Source organism: Oryzias latipes, chromosome 17, assembly GCF_053564925.1.
Source record: "Oryzias latipes strain Hd-rR chromosome 17, Olatipes_Hd-rR_3.1".
Classification (NCBI taxonomy): Eukaryota; Metazoa; Chordata; class Actinopteri; order Beloniformes; family Adrianichthyidae; genus Oryzias; species Oryzias latipes.
Genome location: NC_136253.1, coordinates 8,083,857 through 8,102,419, shown reverse-complemented (window position 1 = coordinate 8,102,419; position 18,563 = coordinate 8,083,857). Strand labels below are relative to the sequence as shown.

The 18,563-nt window shown below is 45.0% G+C and overlaps 1 protein-coding gene across 11 annotated transcripts in view; it reads right to left on the bottom strand.

The window, feature by feature from the left end:
• Positions 1-18,563, bottom strand: part of hfm1 (helicase for meiosis 1) — a 54,732-nt gene that overhangs the window by 14,354 nt on the left and 21,815 nt on the right. For 3 of the 11 annotated variants that reach the window (XM_078934301.1, XM_023964812.2, XM_023964813.2), the window contains exons 2-14: positions 17,739-17,795; positions 17,549-17,664; positions 12,092-12,389; positions 9,505-9,833; positions 5,708-5,743; positions 5,552-5,622; positions 5,338-5,470; positions 4,989-5,140; positions 4,807-4,884; positions 4,327-4,482; positions 4,053-4,253; positions 1,804-1,892; positions 1,606-1,649 (exon numbers count right to left, since the gene is read on the bottom strand). In XM_078934301.1, coding sequence (XP_078790427.1) covers positions 1,606-1,649; positions 1,804-1,892; positions 4,053-4,253; positions 4,327-4,482; positions 4,807-4,884; positions 4,989-5,140; positions 5,338-5,470; positions 5,552-5,622; positions 5,708-5,743; positions 9,505-9,833; positions 12,092-12,389; positions 17,549-17,664; positions 17,739-17,794 — 1,759 coding nt within the window. In that variant the 5' untranslated portion in view covers position 17,795. Of the gene's footprint in view, positions 1-1,605; positions 1,650-1,803; positions 1,893-4,052; positions 4,254-4,326; positions 4,483-4,806; positions 4,885-4,988; positions 5,141-5,337; positions 5,471-5,551; positions 5,623-5,707; positions 5,744-9,504; positions 9,834-12,091; positions 12,390-17,548; positions 17,665-17,738; positions 17,796-18,218; positions 18,282-18,385; positions 18,519-18,563 lie in introns of those variants that run through there. The other 8 variants (XM_078934303.1, XM_078934304.1, XM_023964815.2 and 5 more) reach the window with 7 other exon arrangements.

Below are 18,563 nucleotides of genomic sequence, written 5' to 3'. Positions count from 1 at the left end.
GAAGCTGGCAGACAAGTAATAAAATAGTTTGACTAAAAAAAAACACATTGATGAACTTAACGGTATTAAAATACAAGACCTGAAAGAACACAAACTAAACAGCAAAACGGTGGTTAGAAAGAGGATTTGTCATGAAACAAATCAAGCTTTGAAGTTCAAAAAGGGAGAAGTAATTCAAAATTAAAACATTGTGGATGATTTAAAACCAAAACCAGGAGATTGTGGCAGGAAGTAAAACACGAACCAAAAGCTTGTTATCCTGGATCCGCGATCTGGACTGTTCTGAGAGTCAAGCTACAGTTGAGATCTTGTCAATTCTGTCAAAAACTAAAAGAGATGATCTGAAAGATACTAACTTTGTGTGAGGGAGCTCAGACTTTTGTCCGGACCTCCATTGGTCCTCATTTTCTGTCGATGTCAAGGCCAAGCAGCGGCTGAGTCTCTATGGCAGGGCTGGGTCAGAGTCAGAGTCAGGGTCAGGGTCAGGGTCAGGGTCAGGGTCAGGGTCAGGGTCAGGGTCAGGGTCAGAGTCAGAGTCAGGGTCAGGGTCGGAGTCGGAGTCGGGGTCGGGGTCGGGGTCGGGGTCAGGGTCAGGGTCAGGGTCAGGGTCAGGGTCAGGGTCAGGGTCGGAGTCGGAGTCGGAGTCGGGGTCGGGGTCGGGGTCGGGGTCGGGGTCAGAGTCAGGGTCAGGGTCGGAGTCGGAGTCGGAGTCGGAGTCGGGGTCGGGGTCGGGGTCGGGGTCGGGGTCAGGGTCAGGGTCAGAGTCAGAGTCGGGGTCGGGGTCGGAGTCGGAGTCGGAGTCGGAGTCGGGGTCGGGGTCGGGGTCGGAGTCGGAGTCGGAGTCGGGGTCGGGGTCGGGGTCGGGGTCGGGGTCGGGGTCGGGGTCGGGGTCAGGGTCGGAGTCGGAGTCGGAGTCAGAGTCAGAGTCAGAGTCAGAGTCAGAGTCAGAGTCAGGGTCAGGGTCAGGGTCAGGGTCAGGGTCAGGGTCAGGGGCCGTCCTGACTGTTTTCCAGCTCTCCCTTCCCTTCTTGCTGCTGATTCGCTGAGTCAGGTGATTCCACATCCTGACTGATTCATCACTCCTCAGCATCAAGCTGAGTTACAGGCAGGTTACTGGCTCTTGTGGACCAAGGTTAAGCAGCCCCGCTGTTGGTATTTCTCTGTTATGTAAACTTCACACTGCAATGTTGGGCCCCAGCAACAAAGAAACATAAGGTTCACTTCTGCTTGAACGATTTCCCAACATCTAATGGTCTTTGCCTCCATAGAGGAAAAGTTTCCTACATGACTTCCTGACACAATCACCATTGATCACCTCACGCTTCCACTAGAATCCAACAACACCGAGCAGGAAGAAAGACAGTCCAAATGACAGTTTGTACACACTGAGCCAGCACATGAGGCTGAAAGGCTTCATCTCAGCATCTTCCAGAAGACACAGATCTTCCCACAGCCTCCTAATGTCACATCAGCCAGAAAAACCCTTCTGGCTGATGTTTGTGGTAAAACAGATGATCCTGAGCGGTTTCTGCCAAACCTACAAGCTGACAACACTGTTCAAAGGCTTGTGTTAACATTACAGTGGAGGTTTCTGTGGTGTGTTACCTCTGAGTTTAGAGTCTAAAACAGAGTTTGCATATTTCGTCAGCCTGTGGGGTCAAGCAGATCACACACAAAGAAGAGTTAGAAAGACTACAATTTGGCAAAGAAAGTACAAATAAAGTTCAAAGACAAGATGAATTTGGTTTCTAAAATGCCATCTGGAGTTGTAATTGAACAGAACCCATTTACACACAGTCTTACCGTTGTTTATGTTCAATGCTCAGGTTAAATCGAACATCTTTGGCCAGAATCGCAGCTGATTGTTGAGCTCCTTTCCTCGTGGAGCAAAACTTCAGAGAAAGAAGCTACAGTCAGGATGTGAGGCACTCAGTTACTGCTTATTTAAGCACACTAAGTGTCAAAGTGAAAGAAATGGAAGCTGATAAAAAACCAGGGGATCAACCTATCCACCCATCCATCCATCCATCCACCCACACTCCATCCATCCATCCACTCATCCATCCATCCTTCCATCCATCCACCCATTCATCCACTCATCCATCCACTCATCCACCCACCCATCCATCCACCCACACTCCATCCATCCATCCATCCATCCATCCACTCATCCATCCATCCATCCATCCACTCATCCACCCACCCATCCATCCACCCACACTCCATCCATCCATCCATCCACTCATCCATCCATACACTCATCCACCCACCCATCCATCCACCCACACTCCATCCATCCAACCATCCACCCATCCATCCATCCATCCATCCATCCATCCATCCATCCACTCATCCATCCATCCATCCATCCATCCATCCATCAACCCACACTCCTTCCATCCATCCACTCATCCATCCATCCTTCCATCCATCCACCCATTCATCCACTCATCCATCCACTCATCCACCCACCCATCCATCCACCCACACTCCATCCATCCATCCATCCATCCATCCATCCATCCATCCATCCACTCATCCATCCATCCATCCATCCATCCACCCACACTCCATCCATCCATCCACTCATCCATCCATCCATCCATCCACTCATCCACCCACCCATCCATCCACCCACACTCCATCCATCCATCCATCCATCCATCCATCCATCCACTCATCCATCCATCCATCCATCCACCCATCCATCCATCCATCCATCCATCCATCCATCCACCCACCCATCCATCCATCCATCCACCCATCCTTGCACTCATCCACCCACCCACACTCCATCCATCCATCCATCCATCCATCCACCCACCCATCCATCCATCCATCCATCCATCCATCCACCCATCCATCCACCCATCCATCCATCCATCCATCCACTCATCCATCCATCCATCCACCCATCCATCCATCCATCCATCCACTCATCCATCCATCCACCCACCCATCCATCCACCCACACTCCATCCATCCATCCATCCGCTCATCCATCCATCCATCCACCCATCCATCCATCCATCCATCCATCCACCCACACTCCATCCACTCATCCATCCATCCATCCACCCATCCATCCATCCATCCATCCATTCACTCATCCATCCATCCACCCATCCACCCATCCATCCATCCATCCACCCACACTCCATCCATCCATCCATCCATCCACCCACACTCCATCCATCCATCCATCCATCCATCCATCCACCCACACTCCATCCATCCACCCATCCATCCACCCATCCATCCATCCATCCATCCACCCATTCATCCATCCACCCACACTCCATCCATCCATCCATCCATCCATCCATCCATCCACCCACACTCCATCCATCCATCCATCCATCCATCCACCCATCCATCCACCCACACTCCATCCATCCATCCACCCATCCATCCACCCACACTCCATCCATCCATCCACCCATCCATCCACCCACCCACCCATCCATCCATCCACCCACCCATCCAGCCACCCATCCATCCACCCATCCATCCACCCACCCATCCATCCATCCATCCATCCACCCACCCATCCACCCACCCATCCATCCATCCATCCATCCACCCACCCATCCACCCACCCACCCATCCATCCACCTATCCATCCATCCACCCACACTCCATCCACCCACCCACCCACCCATCCACCCACCCATCCATCCAGCCACCCACCCATAAATCCATCCATCCACCCATCCATCCATCCACCCACACTCCATCCATCCATCCATCCATCCATCCATCCATCCATCCATCCACCCACACTCCATCCATCCATCCACCCACACTCCATCCATCCATCCATCCATCCATCCACCCATCCATCCAACCATTTTCAGAACCCGCAGAATTTCTTTTGAGGTCATGGAGTTTCTGGGTTCCCCCCAAACAGGTTCTAAGTGACTACAGAATGAAAACTTACTGTATGTTGTAAAAACTCTTCACTGAGCGACTGAATATGTAAAGACTATTGATTGCATTTGTAGACAGTAAAACAAACCAGGATCATGAAAGCAAAAAGTCTGCATACGTACCACCAGAGCAGGCTTCTGGTCAGAGTACGTCTGAATGATGTTGGCCATCTTATAGCTAAGTGACAAGTCAAACTTGAACTCTGTTTGGTTTGGGCTGCAGGGGAATCCCAGCACCACCTTTCGAAGCTTCACTGGACGATGGCTCTCGTTCATATTCAGGTATGTGGCGGGCTCTCCTTCATTTGACAGCCACTCTGCTATCTAATAGGCATGGAGTTCAAAGTTAAGCCAATAACCATTGATGAGGAGGGGAGTGTCTTCCTGGGGTCCTTACATCAGATACATTAGGAATGGTAGCTGACACGGCCACAAATCGCATGGAAAGGCCTGCCTCTGGGTTCTGCGATGTTCTAAAGCTGTGCACGGCCTTCATCCGGCTCACCACCACTTCCAAGGTGGCCCCGCGGGTTGCATCTTTCACCACATGCACCTTAAAGAAAATTTAGGAAATGCTGATCAACTTTGGGAGAGACGTAAAGAAAGCCAAGACAAATATGGGCTTCATGCTTACAAACGTATTTCTGTTTATCTTTAATAACGTCTATAACAGGAAATATTATTTAGAGCAAAAACAAATGTTTACCTTAAAAGGCATATTCTTAGTTATAAACATGGTTCCACGAAAAACCCAAAAGCCTTCCACTGTGTTCAGTAAAACATGGAGAGTGGGTGATGTGGAGCTGAGTTGATCCTCCACCATGATGCAGACAGTTTATGACTGAAGCAGGGCTGAGTGTGCGACACAGTCACTCACCTCATCGATGAGGAAGAGTCTGACCAGCTGCAGCAAACAGTTGTCCCTCCACTTTCTCGTCAAACTATCCCACTTTTCCTTTGGAAATACACAAAGACATGACTGCATGACAAAGGTCCTGATGACAATACTGAGATTGTTGCCCCCCCCACAACGCTGCACTGGTGGGTGCTGTCACTGACGGGCGTGGTCAGAATGATGTTGGAGTCCTGAATCTCAAAGAAGTCCTCGATCTCCGTGTCACCGGTGAGCTCCTTGCAGATCAGGCCTAAATGACCAAACTTCTTATTCCAGTTCTCAAAGCACTGACTGCACAGAGCTTTGATAGGAGCCACTGCAGGACAAAAGGACAAACGTCGCTCAACACATCCTCCAATTTTAACGACATTAAAAAAAAGCAGCCACTCTGTGATGATTCTAACTTTTTCAAAGCAAAGGAAAATGCTGAATGTGTTTTAGAAAAACCAACAGGAAGTTGAAAAGAAAGATTTCAAATTGCAGCTGAGCATCTTTTAAACGGCAGCCGCTCACTGTAAACAGCTTTCACGTCCCTCCACGGTTCCTGTGTCTCCATCAACAGGCGAATGATGGCGAGCTCAAACAGCACCGTTTTACCCGATCCAGTAGGAGCACACGCCACAAAGTTCTTGTTTGTGTACAGAACCTGGGAAGAATTCACAAGCAGATTTCCAGAAGCACATTTCTAGGAACTTATGAGTCATTCAGCTCCTGCAGGTGTGCTTACATCATCCAGGGCCTGGGACTGGACATAATTGAAAAAGGGGAATTCACTAAAGACGGATCTGAATTTGATGGCTGTGTGGCGGGTGTCAAGTCAGCAAACTCCATTACTGAATGGGAAACAGTCCAGATTTTAAAAAAGCCTTTGCCGAAAGGATACGAATTTCAGAAACAGGACGCAAAACTCCCGCAGATCCTAAAATGTGGGGAAAAACACAAACATTTAGACTTTTGCTTACGGTTGCGTAAAGAAACATTTGTGTAAAAGCATAAATATCATGCTCTGCGAAGGGTTTCTACAGCAAATAAGCCATAGCTTCCATCTAGCTGCTCCATTCTGAGTGAGCTCACACAAAAACCGAACTCTAAGTCTTCAACTGAAGACAGCAGTTTGTCGATGAGCTCAGACGTCCGTCGAGGGTTTCGGCCGACGGGTCTTTTTGTGAAATCGGTATTGAGACGTTCAAAATTTTTGGTTGGTTGAGAATTGTGCAGTTTACACAAATTTGGCATAGTTTATACGCAATTCTTACGTAAATCTTCTGCAATTGTGTGTAATTTTTGCGAGATGCAGACACAAATCTGTCTTTCCACAACCGTTCCACGTTTGCCAAATGAAGTTTTCACGCATGAACCACCGATATATAACTTTTATATTGCGTTTACGGTCCACATTTCTCGTTAAAATGACGTAATTGTTGCATGAATCACTAATGAATTACGTCTAAACAACACAATAATCACACGGTTTATGTTCTATGTTGGTTTATGGTTTCTTTGTGTGGTTTATTCCTGATCCATCTGTGAAAATTTAACATAAAGACCACAACTTTTCTCACTTTTTCCACGTATGACCAATTTTCATCCGTGCAATGTGCCCAAAAGGAAGTTGTGGCTGTGAGACACGGCCTTGACACGGTCATGTGGAGTAAAACCCATGTTTACATTTTACATATGTTTTCACAATCTCTGTGTGCATTGATGTTGAAAAACCTTTACATATCATTGTTACATATCACAATGGAGTAATTTTGCTCATAAATTAGCATTCTAAAGTAAAACCTGATTATTGCTTCATTGAGCTGATTAACAACAAAGAAAAAAATCCCTTCTAAATCCCAAAATATACCAGTACTTTGATTCCACATTGAACTCTGCTCACTATAAAGACACAGAGAAACTCTTTCTATCCCAAAATAAGAATTGAATTCAACACTGCCCGATAAAAGCATCCTGTGAAAATGCTTAAATGTTCTGCTTTTTTCCACAAAAGCTGTTTTTCGGGCATCTTCAGTCATGGAAAAGCTCAGGAGCAGCCCAGCAGGAACAAACTTCACCAGGTGAATGCTTCAGCATCCTGCTGCCTGCTTGCTTATCCCTTGTGCTATCCTAGGCACTTTAACGTTGGGTCATCTAGACCCACTAGACAGTGCTCTGAACCTTTTTTCTTCAGTGATTTGTGATCTTCACTGTTGTCCATGGATTGCATGAAATCTTTCCACCTTCATCCACCTTTGTCATGGTAGGGAGAACACGTCACTGTAAGGGTGGGGTCATCTATGATAGCACAAGGGTTAATCATAGTCTGGGGGTTCCTAACATCAGCGTTATCAGATGTTCCTAAAATAAGATGTGGTCATTTCAGGACGCGGGGGACAGAGACTGCTGCTAAATCAAGAGCTGAACTCAAACTTGGACCTTCATAGTGCCTTTGTGGATCCTAAAACTCTTCAGCTAGGCATTACTGTTACTCTACAGTTTCAGGCAATGACCTACACATCCTTCATGAAGCCATCAGATTCTCCTGCAGATGATGTCCAACTTCAATTTTTCTGTTGTTTGACAGCAGTCTACCTTTGGTGAACTGCAAACACACTCAAATCTTGTCACTGGTTAAAAATGCTAGATCCCTTCATTTTTACACATTGGGTGTTTTCGTCCCATCAGTTTCCTCACAGCAACTGGTCATCTCTTTCATTGTTTAATGACTCAGATGCTGGGCATAATGTGCTCCTTGTATTACTGGGCTCACTGCACTGTCTGATGCCGTTGGTCACAGTGCAAACATGTGACCGAGGACAGTGTGGACAGTTGCTCCTCCCTTATGTGGGGTCCCCCCCCAGCTCTCCCTTCTGAGGCCTCTACTTTTTTTCCCTCTAAATTAGGTCCTGTTTGGTTTATTCTCTCAAGACATTCATGTGTTTTTCATTTTTTTCTGCAAACAAATATCTAAACTAAACCAAGTAAAAAAAAGAGGGATGGCAGTTTAGTGCATTCACTGGCCACTCAGTTTATAAATCCAGCAGTTTCTTCTGAAAAAAGGTAGGAAGCATAGTGCTACCAGTGGACCCCTGGTAGATGAGACATGCTTTTTGGTCCACTTTTAAATCTTCCATTTTAGGCTAACACTGAGTTTGAGATCTTGACTTTACACTTTACTGGTTTTATCAGTTGTATTATCCTTTATGTTTGTGTTCTTATTCCCGTTTTTGTAAACTTTTAATTGTATTTAAGTGTTTTCAAGTGGGCTAACTGTCCAGCGCTTAGTTCAAATTCTGATGTTTTTAAAGTCATTTTTAATTAGGGTTGGTGCCTGTTTAATCCTCATGTAAAGAAATACATCTACATGTATTTACTTTGAAAGTTCCGCTTTATGACCAACAACTATCGATCAACCAAAAGGAAGCGAAGCAGTTATGTAAAATAAAAGAGCCTGCAGTATTAATGTAGAGGAACGAACAGCATCACGACTACATTAAACTGTACTTCTGCATTGGCGGGTTTATGTTTTCCCTTTAATCCTAACGCTCTCCTTCTGCAGGTGAAGGAGACATGCCAGAAACTTCTAGCACTTGTATGACTCATCCAGCAGGCGGCCGTCATTGTACTGACTGCATAGCTTAAATAGAAAGCCAAGGCCAGATCCACTGCTAAAAGTAAAGTATGCATTAAAAGATGGTTTGGTTTGTAGATACTTTCATAGAAAGGTGATGTAGTCAGTGGGTTGGTCAAAACAGTCAAACTATCTGGATTTAAAAGTTTTACAGTCAAAAAGATTTTTTCTCCCAAACCAAACAGGTTACTTCCTCTGAAGACTGAATAAAGTAATTAAAAAATGTCGCCTTGTATTCTTCTCAAACGGAAGGATCAATTTCCTCCAACTTTCAACATGTGGATAAAGGATCTCTTACATTAATTGGTTTTGGAAATAAATCGCTTTTCTGCTAGAGGTTGTACACAAGATTTTTATACCACTTGGAATCCCTTCTTAAAATATATGAAGAACTTGGGTTTTGGAAATGTGCAAGTGAGAGGTTTATTTTCTTTTGAAAATGTATATTTTACTAAATATGTGCAGTTTGAAAGAGTGGTACAGTAATAGGAGGGAGGAGAGGGTGTTTGGAGGTATGTTATCAGTTTTGTACGCTTTGCACCCTCTGTTTAAATGCGAAATACCAATAAAAAGACTTGATGTAAAAACAATTTTCGCCTCGGACTCAACAACTTTGACGGAACAAGTTAAATGTTAGTCTGTAGCGACACACTTGGAGGATGCCTGGAGAATCACATTTTGCTCAAGGAGGATGACAGAAGAAGCGTTTTCTGCCTCAAATGAAATGACTTTAACCAAATGAACAATCTGTGGGAATCAAGGTAAATTCATAGCGAAACCATGCAGAATATGAATACATTTGGTTTTCATGGGTCAGTTTGTATTTTAAAAAAATATATAATATGTTGTTTTTCGGTTGACAGCGCATGCGCTGTGTAGTAACAGTCCGTGGTGATTTTTACGATGTTTAATAGGTTAAATGGAGACTTTTTGCACCGATCCAACACATTTGTTATGATTTTATGTTTTGATGATAATAACACTGTACAGCAGCTACAGCAGTGGTATGACTTAAAACAGAGGCTGCAGTGAACCTCCATGGCTGTGACAGTGCTGTGTGAAACCTTGAATGTGCAGCGGCTGAGGCGTCATGGGGGGAACTACAGCTCTCCTTGCGCTGTGTGTTTCTGCGTGTTGCGCTGCCTGCGGGAGTCGGCCACTTGGTGCAGATAAACCCAGAAGAGGCTGTGGAAGAAAGGGCTTAGGAGTGAAAGCAGGAGCCTTGTGGCCAACTGTCGCCTTTAGTGGCTGAGGAGGAAGAGGGACTGTTGTCATGGTAACCTGACTAAGACAAGCTTCAGGTGTGGTTGCTGTCTGGTTGCTGCCGCGGTTCCCGGGGTCATTTTTGGGGGATGAGTCATTTCTGGTGGTCATCTCTGGCATCTTGAATGACCTGTGGTGTGGAGAGAAAAGGGGGTCAGATTAACTGTTCAGCAGACCTGAAGCTGTTCTAAGGAGAAGGGGCTATGGTCTAACTCAATGCTTAGCATCATCTCTGAGGTTCTAATCAAGGAATACCTAATGTGAAATGAAATAGTAACACTTAAAGTGCAGGTTTTACATTGTTAATACCTTTTGGTCTTGCTGGGATAAAGTTCTGCATTTTCCTGCTGGAAAGGTGGTCACATCCACAATCTACCAATCCTTCTTTTCAAACAGCGAATCAGCTTCTTCCATCTAACCCTGTCTTCTGCATCCTCTACTCCAGGGATGAACAACTTCAGGTGTTGTGGGCCGGTGTGTCTGCATTCTGTCCAGATATCTAATCCCCACTCATGACTGGCCTGGAGTTGCCCATCCCTGCTTACTGTAACAGCAGCTACCTTCATGTCTTCCTTCACTGATCCAGAAACCTCCTCTTTGATCCTTCTCTAGACCTCTTTCCTGGCAGTCCTGGACTCAGCATCCTTCCACCGGTAGATTCACCGTCTCTCCTTTGGACATGTCGGAACCATCTCAGCCATCTAGCCTCTCTGACTTTATCTCCAGAACCTCTAACATGTGCTGTCCCTCTGATGTCCTCATTCCTGATCCATCCTGGTCCCTCCCAAAGAGAACGTCAGCATCTTCATCTCTAGCTCTGCTTCCTGTCTTTTCTTCAGTGTCTCTAGCCCAAACAACATGGCTGCTCTCAGCACAGTTTTCTACACCTTTCCTTTCATTTGAGATGAAACTCTTCTATCACACATCCAACCTAACACTTTTCTCCACCCTTTCCAACCTGCCTGCACTTGCTTCTTCAGTTCTTCTCTACCCGCTCCATTCTAGACTATCTGCAGACATCATAGTCCATGGTGGTTCCTGTCTAACCTCATATGTCAGCCTGTTCATTATCATTGCAAACAGGAAGAGGCTCAGAGCTGATTCCTGATGTAATCCCACCTCCACCTTGAACTCCTTTGTCACCCCTACAGCACACCTCACCACTGTCTTCCAACCCTCATACATGTCCTGACAAGTCTAACATACTTCTCTGTCCACAATTGAATCGGTTAGTTCAAAAGGGGCCCAAGTCCACAATTTTTCAAAATAGATATTATATGTTCTATGGTCTTAAGGGAAAAGCTATCTGATTATGTACAAAAAAGTTCCAAGTCTGTTGTAATCTATTGACTATGCTTGACATTTAAAATGCTTTAACCCTTGTGCTATCCTAGATGACCCCACCCTTGCATTGACATGTTCTCCCTACCATGACAAAGGTGGATAAAGGTGGAAAGATTTCATGTAATCCATGGACACCAGTGAAGATCACAAATCATTGAAGAAAGAAGGTTCAGCGCACTGTCTAGTGGGTCTAGATGACCCAACTCCCAATGTTAAAGTGTCAAGGATAGCACAAGGGTTACTGCAAATTCCTGGACTTGGGTTTCTCTTGCATGGGTTTAGCTTTATCCCATAGATGTCAGCACAAGTTAGCCAATATGGCAGCGCCCCCGTTTAATTCAATTAGGGCCCAAGTCCTGAGACTTAAGTTTGCAAGTCTTCTGAAATTATAAAAGTGAGGTGCTTCATGTTCTAGCATTTGTAAGCTATGAACTGGTGCTAAATCTGGGTAAAGTAGTAATCATTTGGTGTAGCTTCCCTTTAAGCTATGCAATTCAAATCATTTCCTGGAAAAACAAACCTCTTGAACTTGGGCCCCTTTTGAACTAACCGATTCAATTCCTCTCTGGACATCCTTTCATAGGCTTTCTCCAGGTCTACAGAGACAGTGTGTCTCTCTCTGACCTTCTCTATAAAATCCTCAAAGCAATCTGTAGTGCTCTTTCTTGGCATGAAACCATCCTGCTGGTCACAAATGTTCCCTTCTGCTCTTAGTCTAGCTTTCTCCAACCATCTATCAATCATCTACCATTTTAAATCAAGAAACTGTCACATTTGCTTTGAAATTTTGTTCCATCCACTATATTGAACCCCCAACATCTGAGATTCCCGAAGCCCGTCCTGGCTACTGTTGGCCGAAGGCGGGGTACACCCTGGACAGGTTGCCAATTTATCACAGGGCGCTTTGGACTTTCTGTTACACTTGTATCAACCTGCTGCTTTGGTGACACACCTCCAACGCAACAACATCATGTGGAAGACTTGTTTAAGTGAGGTGTGACTTGTGTTGTAACAAACATCATTAGCATATGACAGGACACCTGCCTTTTGCGCAAGGATGGGACACAGTCAAAAGGCGAATATTTGCTCATGGCTTTCTGATTAAAGTCCTGAAAAGTTTCATCTCCATCTCTGCCACTGTGGAATTCCTCCAGAGAGCAATGGCTGTAGCTTGAACTCATCCAAAAACTGCCACATCCTCTTGGGTTGCTAAAACCTGGGAGCTCCTCATGTCCGATCTGCTCACTGAAAAAGCTCGAACTGTTGACATTTGATGAATAGATGTTGTAACCATCCGATCCCTTTGAAAGAGGTTGGAGAACTGTTTGTTCATGGGAGAAACCTGTGTGAAGTATAAAAGGAAAAAAGAGTCAAATCTTTTGCTAGTGTTTTATGCACTTTCTGCTTATGGGGAATACCTGTATAATGCTATTCACCTATTGACACACTGATGGTCTCTCTGCCAAACACTGGTGTATATATATATATATATATATATATATATATATATATATATATATACACATGTTCCTGTATATTATTCCAGCCACTTGTCCAGCCACATGTCTTGCTTTCTCATCGTACCTCCTTGGGCCTCTGTCAGCTGACTCACATCTCCCCAAGTTGCCTTGATTTTACCCTCCAACTGTTTCTTCCACGGTGGGTATTGTTTTCTCCCATGGTTGCTCTTATAACCAAGCAACTCTAGGATCACTGCTGCTGAATTGTCAACCAGTTTATTGGTTTCTGTGATTGTTGTGGATGGGATTGCCCTCAATGGTTCATTCACAGTTTCCAGGAAAGTTTCAGGTGGTACATCACTTAACCGTTGTAGCTGGTGTCAGGGTTGCCGGGTGTTCATTCTAAACATGATCTTGTCTTTACGGTCAGTTGCTGCCTCACTCAGTGTAACTGTAGTTATTGGGGCTGTGTACCCCAGTATAGGTTGGTAGTGTGGTATAGCCTTGTCTCTGACCTGGTGTTCTGGGTCTCCCATGGTATTGCAATTGTGTTCAATTAAATTAATTGAATTAAATTAAATCACACTATCTTTCACTCACTTAGGTATGTGAAATTTTTTCTCCACATTTGACCCATCCCCTGGGGGAGCAGTGAGCTGCAGACACAGCCGCACTCGGGAACCATTTTGGTGGATTTTTGAGTGTCAAGCAGGGAGGCATTGGGTCCCATTTTTAAAGTCTTTGGTACGACTCGGCCTGGGTTTGAACCCACGACCTTCCAGTCACAGGGTGTACACTCTAACCGCAAGCGATTAGAGCGGTTGTTGTACCGCTTCAATGTCAAGTTGTGATGGGAGTTGCTGTTTGTGGATGTTGGAACATTGAGCTACTAATTACTTGGCAGTTAGCCTTGATTGTGGGTTTTGAAGCATCCATTCTCTCCACATTCTCTGCATGTAACCTGAGAAGGATTACTTGTGTAGCGTTCCAAAAGAACCTTGTTCTCACATCTAGTCCACTTCCGTCTTGTTTCAGTGACCCACTTTCCATCGAGGTGCACTGGTTGCCCAGCACCTGACCCAGACCTTGTTTGGCCGTCTGTTCCTAGCACTTTTCTGGACTAAAAAGTCTGAGGTCTTTCCTGAGATTTGCTGTAGACCAGGGGTCGGGAACCTATGGCTCTTTTGATGGTCACATGTGGCTCGCAGACAAATCTTTAATTATAGTTTTTTTTTTTCATTAGACCAGTCCTTCTCGGGCGCGATGCGATGCCAGAGGCGCGCAGTAGTAGCAGTGCTTAGAGAGAGAAATCTGCGCCAGCGCTATCATTTACTATTATCTATTATTTCACAGAGTTTGTACCAGCTGGAAACCTGTGAATTGACGTGCCTAAAACTGCGCGCTCCCGTCTCTGAGAAAGAGCGCGCAGATGCGGGGACGGGATGTGTGAGGGAGAAAGCAGAGGGTGGGGGTGAGGGGTTGTGGGGACAGGCAGCAGGTGAATCGCGCAGGGATTGTAAAAACGTAAAACCCGCTGCCTGTCACTCACTGCAGCGTGTGAGTATAGGTTTGGCTCCCCGTCTGCATGTGAGCAGTCTTTCTCACATCTACAGAACATTCAGACCTACGATCACGTTTAGAGTCTCAACGCCTGCACGAAGCAGAAACTCACCACGTATCAACCAGACTAGACCATCAGCAAAACTACCACGAGAAATACTCATCATTTATTAGCAACAGAATAACAATGTTATTAAAAAGAATCCACAGACTTATTGTACTTTAAAAATTTTGAAATTAAATCAAATGCACACATTCATTTGTATATTTAGTTTTAAACAAATTGTCGCGGACTGAGTTTAACTTGGCTGTTGGGCCGCGTTAAAAGTTCTGGAGTTCATTGAACGCGTCAAGCAGAGATCTGATTGGCCCTCAGTTCTGTCGCTCAGCCTGTTGTTAGGTAGTTTGGACCAATGGGGTTCAGCTATGGGCCGAATAAGGGAAATGGGAGGGCTGCAGCGGGAGCAGGGGAATATGAAGTTGGGAGACGCGCTCTCGTCTCGGCGGGAGAGATTCAGGAGTTGCTGAATTAATTGAACGGCGTTTGTTGTGGTCTGCAGTAATCGGAATAAAGAACTTTAAAAGAGGTTAAGTCTCCGTGCCTCAGTGTGGGGAAGGGACACTACATTATTGTATGGCTCTTTCGAAATTACATTTCAAAATATGTGGCATTTATGGCTCTCTTGGCCAAAAAGGTTCCCGACCCCTGCTGTAGACACTCCTCCAGCTTGGGGGTTACTGCCCCGAGTTCTCCAGACTACATGTGATATATATATATATATTTATACCACGGTCCGAGTGAATACTCGATTCTGATTGGCTGCTGGGCGTGCATTAAAAAGTGATAATGCACGCCTAAAAGAGTAGTTCCTGTCACATAGCTTAAATATTCTGGCTTCTTTCAAACAAACTTTATCTTCATCATCTGTGTCATGTTTCGTCAAGTTCCTGTCTGACATTTGTGTCCTCGTGTGTCGCTTCCTGTTTTCTTGGCAAATAGAATCTGAGGTGAAGCAGGCTAACGGCGGGGTGCAGATGCCCAGTGGATGCCCGAAGAACCGTCTGTTCGTTCCTCAGTCGCTACGCTCTAGGGTGATTCACTGGGCCCACGCCTCGCTGCTTTCCTGTCATCCGGGAGTTCGGCGGACGATGCACGCCATCTCTCGGAGGTTCTGGTGGCCAAGCATGGGGTCGGAGGTCCGGGAGTACGTTGCGGCGTGTTCAGTCTGTGCCCGGAATAAATCTTCCACCGGACGTCGCATGGGACTCCTTCAGCCCCTTCCCATCCCTTCCAGACCATGGGCTGACATCTCTATGGACTTTGTCACTGGTCTTCCCCCCTCACGGGGTCACACCACCGTCCTAACTGTCGTGGACCGGTTCTCCAAGATGGTCCGGTTCATCGCCCTGCCAAGATTGCCATCGGCCAAGGCCACGGCTGAGATCGTCATGCACCAAATCGTGCGATACCATGGGTTCCCAAGGGATGTTGTGTCGGATCGGGGACCGCAGTTCGTGTCCTGGTTCTGGAAGGAGTTCTGCCGGCTCATTGGCGCCACGGTCAGCCTATCCTCGGGACATCACCCTGAATCCAACGGCCAGACTGAGCGCCTCAATCAGCAGCTGGAAATTGGCCTCCGGTGCTTGGTCTCCCAGAACCCCTCGACATGGAGCAGACTCCTGGTGTGGGTGGAGTTCGCCCACAACACTCTACCTACCTCGGCCACTGGCTTCTCACCCTTCAAGTTAGTGCATGGCTACGATCCTTCTCTGTTCGCGGAGGCGGAAACCGAGGTCGCCGTCCCGTCTGCTCACGCCCTGGTTTGTCGCTGCCATCACATCTGGGCGGCCGCTCGACAGATCCTGGCTCGACAACAGGATCGGGTCAAGAGGGCTGCGGACCGCAGGATGCGTCCCGCTCCCATCTACCAACCCGGACAGAAGGTTTGGCTCTCGACCAGGGATCTCAACCTACACGTTCCGTGTAGAAAACTGGCTCCCCGGTTTGTGGGGCAGTTTCCTGTCGCCAAGGTCATCAACCCAGCTGCGGTTCGCCTTCGTCTGCCCCGGTCCCTCCGGGTTCATCCTACGTTCCATGTCAGCAAGGTGAAGCCGGTGGTGGACAGTCCTCTGGTACCTCCCTCAGAGCCCCCGCCGCCGCCCAGGATGGTGGGGGGTGGACTGGTGTACACGGTGCGGAAGATCCTGGCCGTCAGGAAATGGGGTCATGGTCGGCAGTTCCTAGTGGACTGGCTGGGCTATGGTCCAGAGGACCGCCAGTGGATTCCGGAGCGTTTCATCGAGGACAGGTCCCTCCTGACGGACTTCTTCAGGTCCGGGGCTCCAGGACCATCTGGTGTCGGTCCTTAGGGAGGGGGTACTGTCATGTTTCGTCAAGTTCCTGTCTGACATTTGTGTCCTCGTGTGTCGCTTCCTGTTTTCTTTTGAAAGTTCCTCCCTTTCCTGTTCATGTCTGTTTTCCCCACAGCTGTAGTCCTAATCATCCCTGATCGTTCCCACCTGTGCTGTCCCTCCTCATATGTATTTATGGTCTGTGTCTCCCTCTGTCCTGTGCCTGATTATCATGTGTAGATGTTTACCAAACCCTACGCCTATCTCAGGTTCTCAGGAATAAACGTTTTCCAAGAACTCTGCATCTGAGTCCTCGCCATTCTGTGGTCCTTGTCAATCTGGACAAAAAAGAGCGGTAAGAGGTGAACTTTCTCTCTGAACTGATGCTTTTTTTAACCCATCGTGACCATCAGCATAGATATCGCTTTCCTTTGCCGCTGCAGTCAAGGTCGATGCCAGCTCATGTTGTCACGGTAACACGGCAAGGCGCCGCACCAGCACCACGTAACAATTATTACACTTTTTGAAAAAAGCTATCCAAACCGAACAAATGACAAATATATATATATATGTATATATCTATATATATATATATCTATATCTATATCTATATATATATATATATCTATATCTATATCTATATCTATATCTATCTATATATATATATATATATATATATATATATATATATATATATATATATATATATATATATATATATATATATATATGGTTTTCTTTTCTTTTTCTTTTCAAGTTATCAGAAGTATTTAGGCAATTATTCAAACTGCATAATCTGATCTGTTTACAAGACAATGGCTTTGGCCTTATTATGAGAAATTTTATTAACAACCCAAGATACAATCTGAAATCTTCCTGCAGGTATACTTATTTATCTAATACATTTTTTTGTGTTTTAAGGAGCACAAAAAATTCTTTTTTATTTTATTTTTTTAAATTATATTTCTGAAAGTGCAAGTTAAAAAAATCCTATTTAAATACTCCAAATATTTGATTATTTGGACCTTTTTGTCATGTTCTTAAAATTATGTTTAAGTACTTAAGAAAGCTATCAAACTGATCTAAACTGTAAGCATGTCAATGGGCATCAGTTCAGAGAAAAACCTACTGTATAGTGAGGAGAGAGTGTCTGCCTGCTTCTCTGCATCTTGACTATCAGGAAAGTCAGTAAGAGGTGGAGGAGCCTTCAGCTGGCATGGCTTAGCCTCCTGTTGAAGTGGTTTCCTGCCAATTCAGATAAAAAGCATTTATTTATTTAAAAGAGCTGGGAGCACTGCAATAAATGTTATATTACTTACACTTGATGCACAATTGGTTTATCAAAAAATAAGGTGAAGTCGTCAGAGTCCAGCATCCTTCAAAATAATTACCACACAGTTAAAGACAGAGAGATTTCATGTTGCACTGCACCAACCAAGTATGATATTATGTAAATAATAAAGGTATAACAATATAAAAACGAGTATTTCAGCATATGATTGTAATTTCATTGTTATTGTTAATGGTATTACCATTTTAGAGCATCAATGATCATGTAAAATTAAATTTAAAAGTGGACCTACTATCTTTGTAAATATTGGTTTTACATTTGGTATCAGATGAAACAGAGTTGTACTAGTTTTTGTTTTTTTAACTTAATATGAGGATTTAAAACGGACTGAAAAACACAGGAGCCCCATCTACTAATCTTATTTAGGAGGAAAAGAATGTTATCAAAATAATAAAAATATAACATTTAAATATATGTTGTAAAAGAAAGAAAACCTGTAACATTTTACCGGGTTCTGTATGCTAGCCGGTTTTTACCATTTTACCTGTTAGCTTCACGAAAGCCCACAACTAACAGAGTAGCGTTCGCCCACTTTTATTTTTATTTTTAGCAATTTAACTTCAATTCAGTAAATATTTCATTTTTTTGTATTTTGAGTTATCTTAAAGTACCCACCTGAAAATATACAAACTCTGTGTTCATTTACATTAGACGTTCCAATGTTTAACCTCTGACCCAGCTTTATAGAAAGGAACGATCAGCTCGAAACTGTGTGAACCAATGGTCTGAACCATTTTTCACAACTTTATTAACACTTGTAATGTTGACAAACAGCACGCTTACAAAATGGACA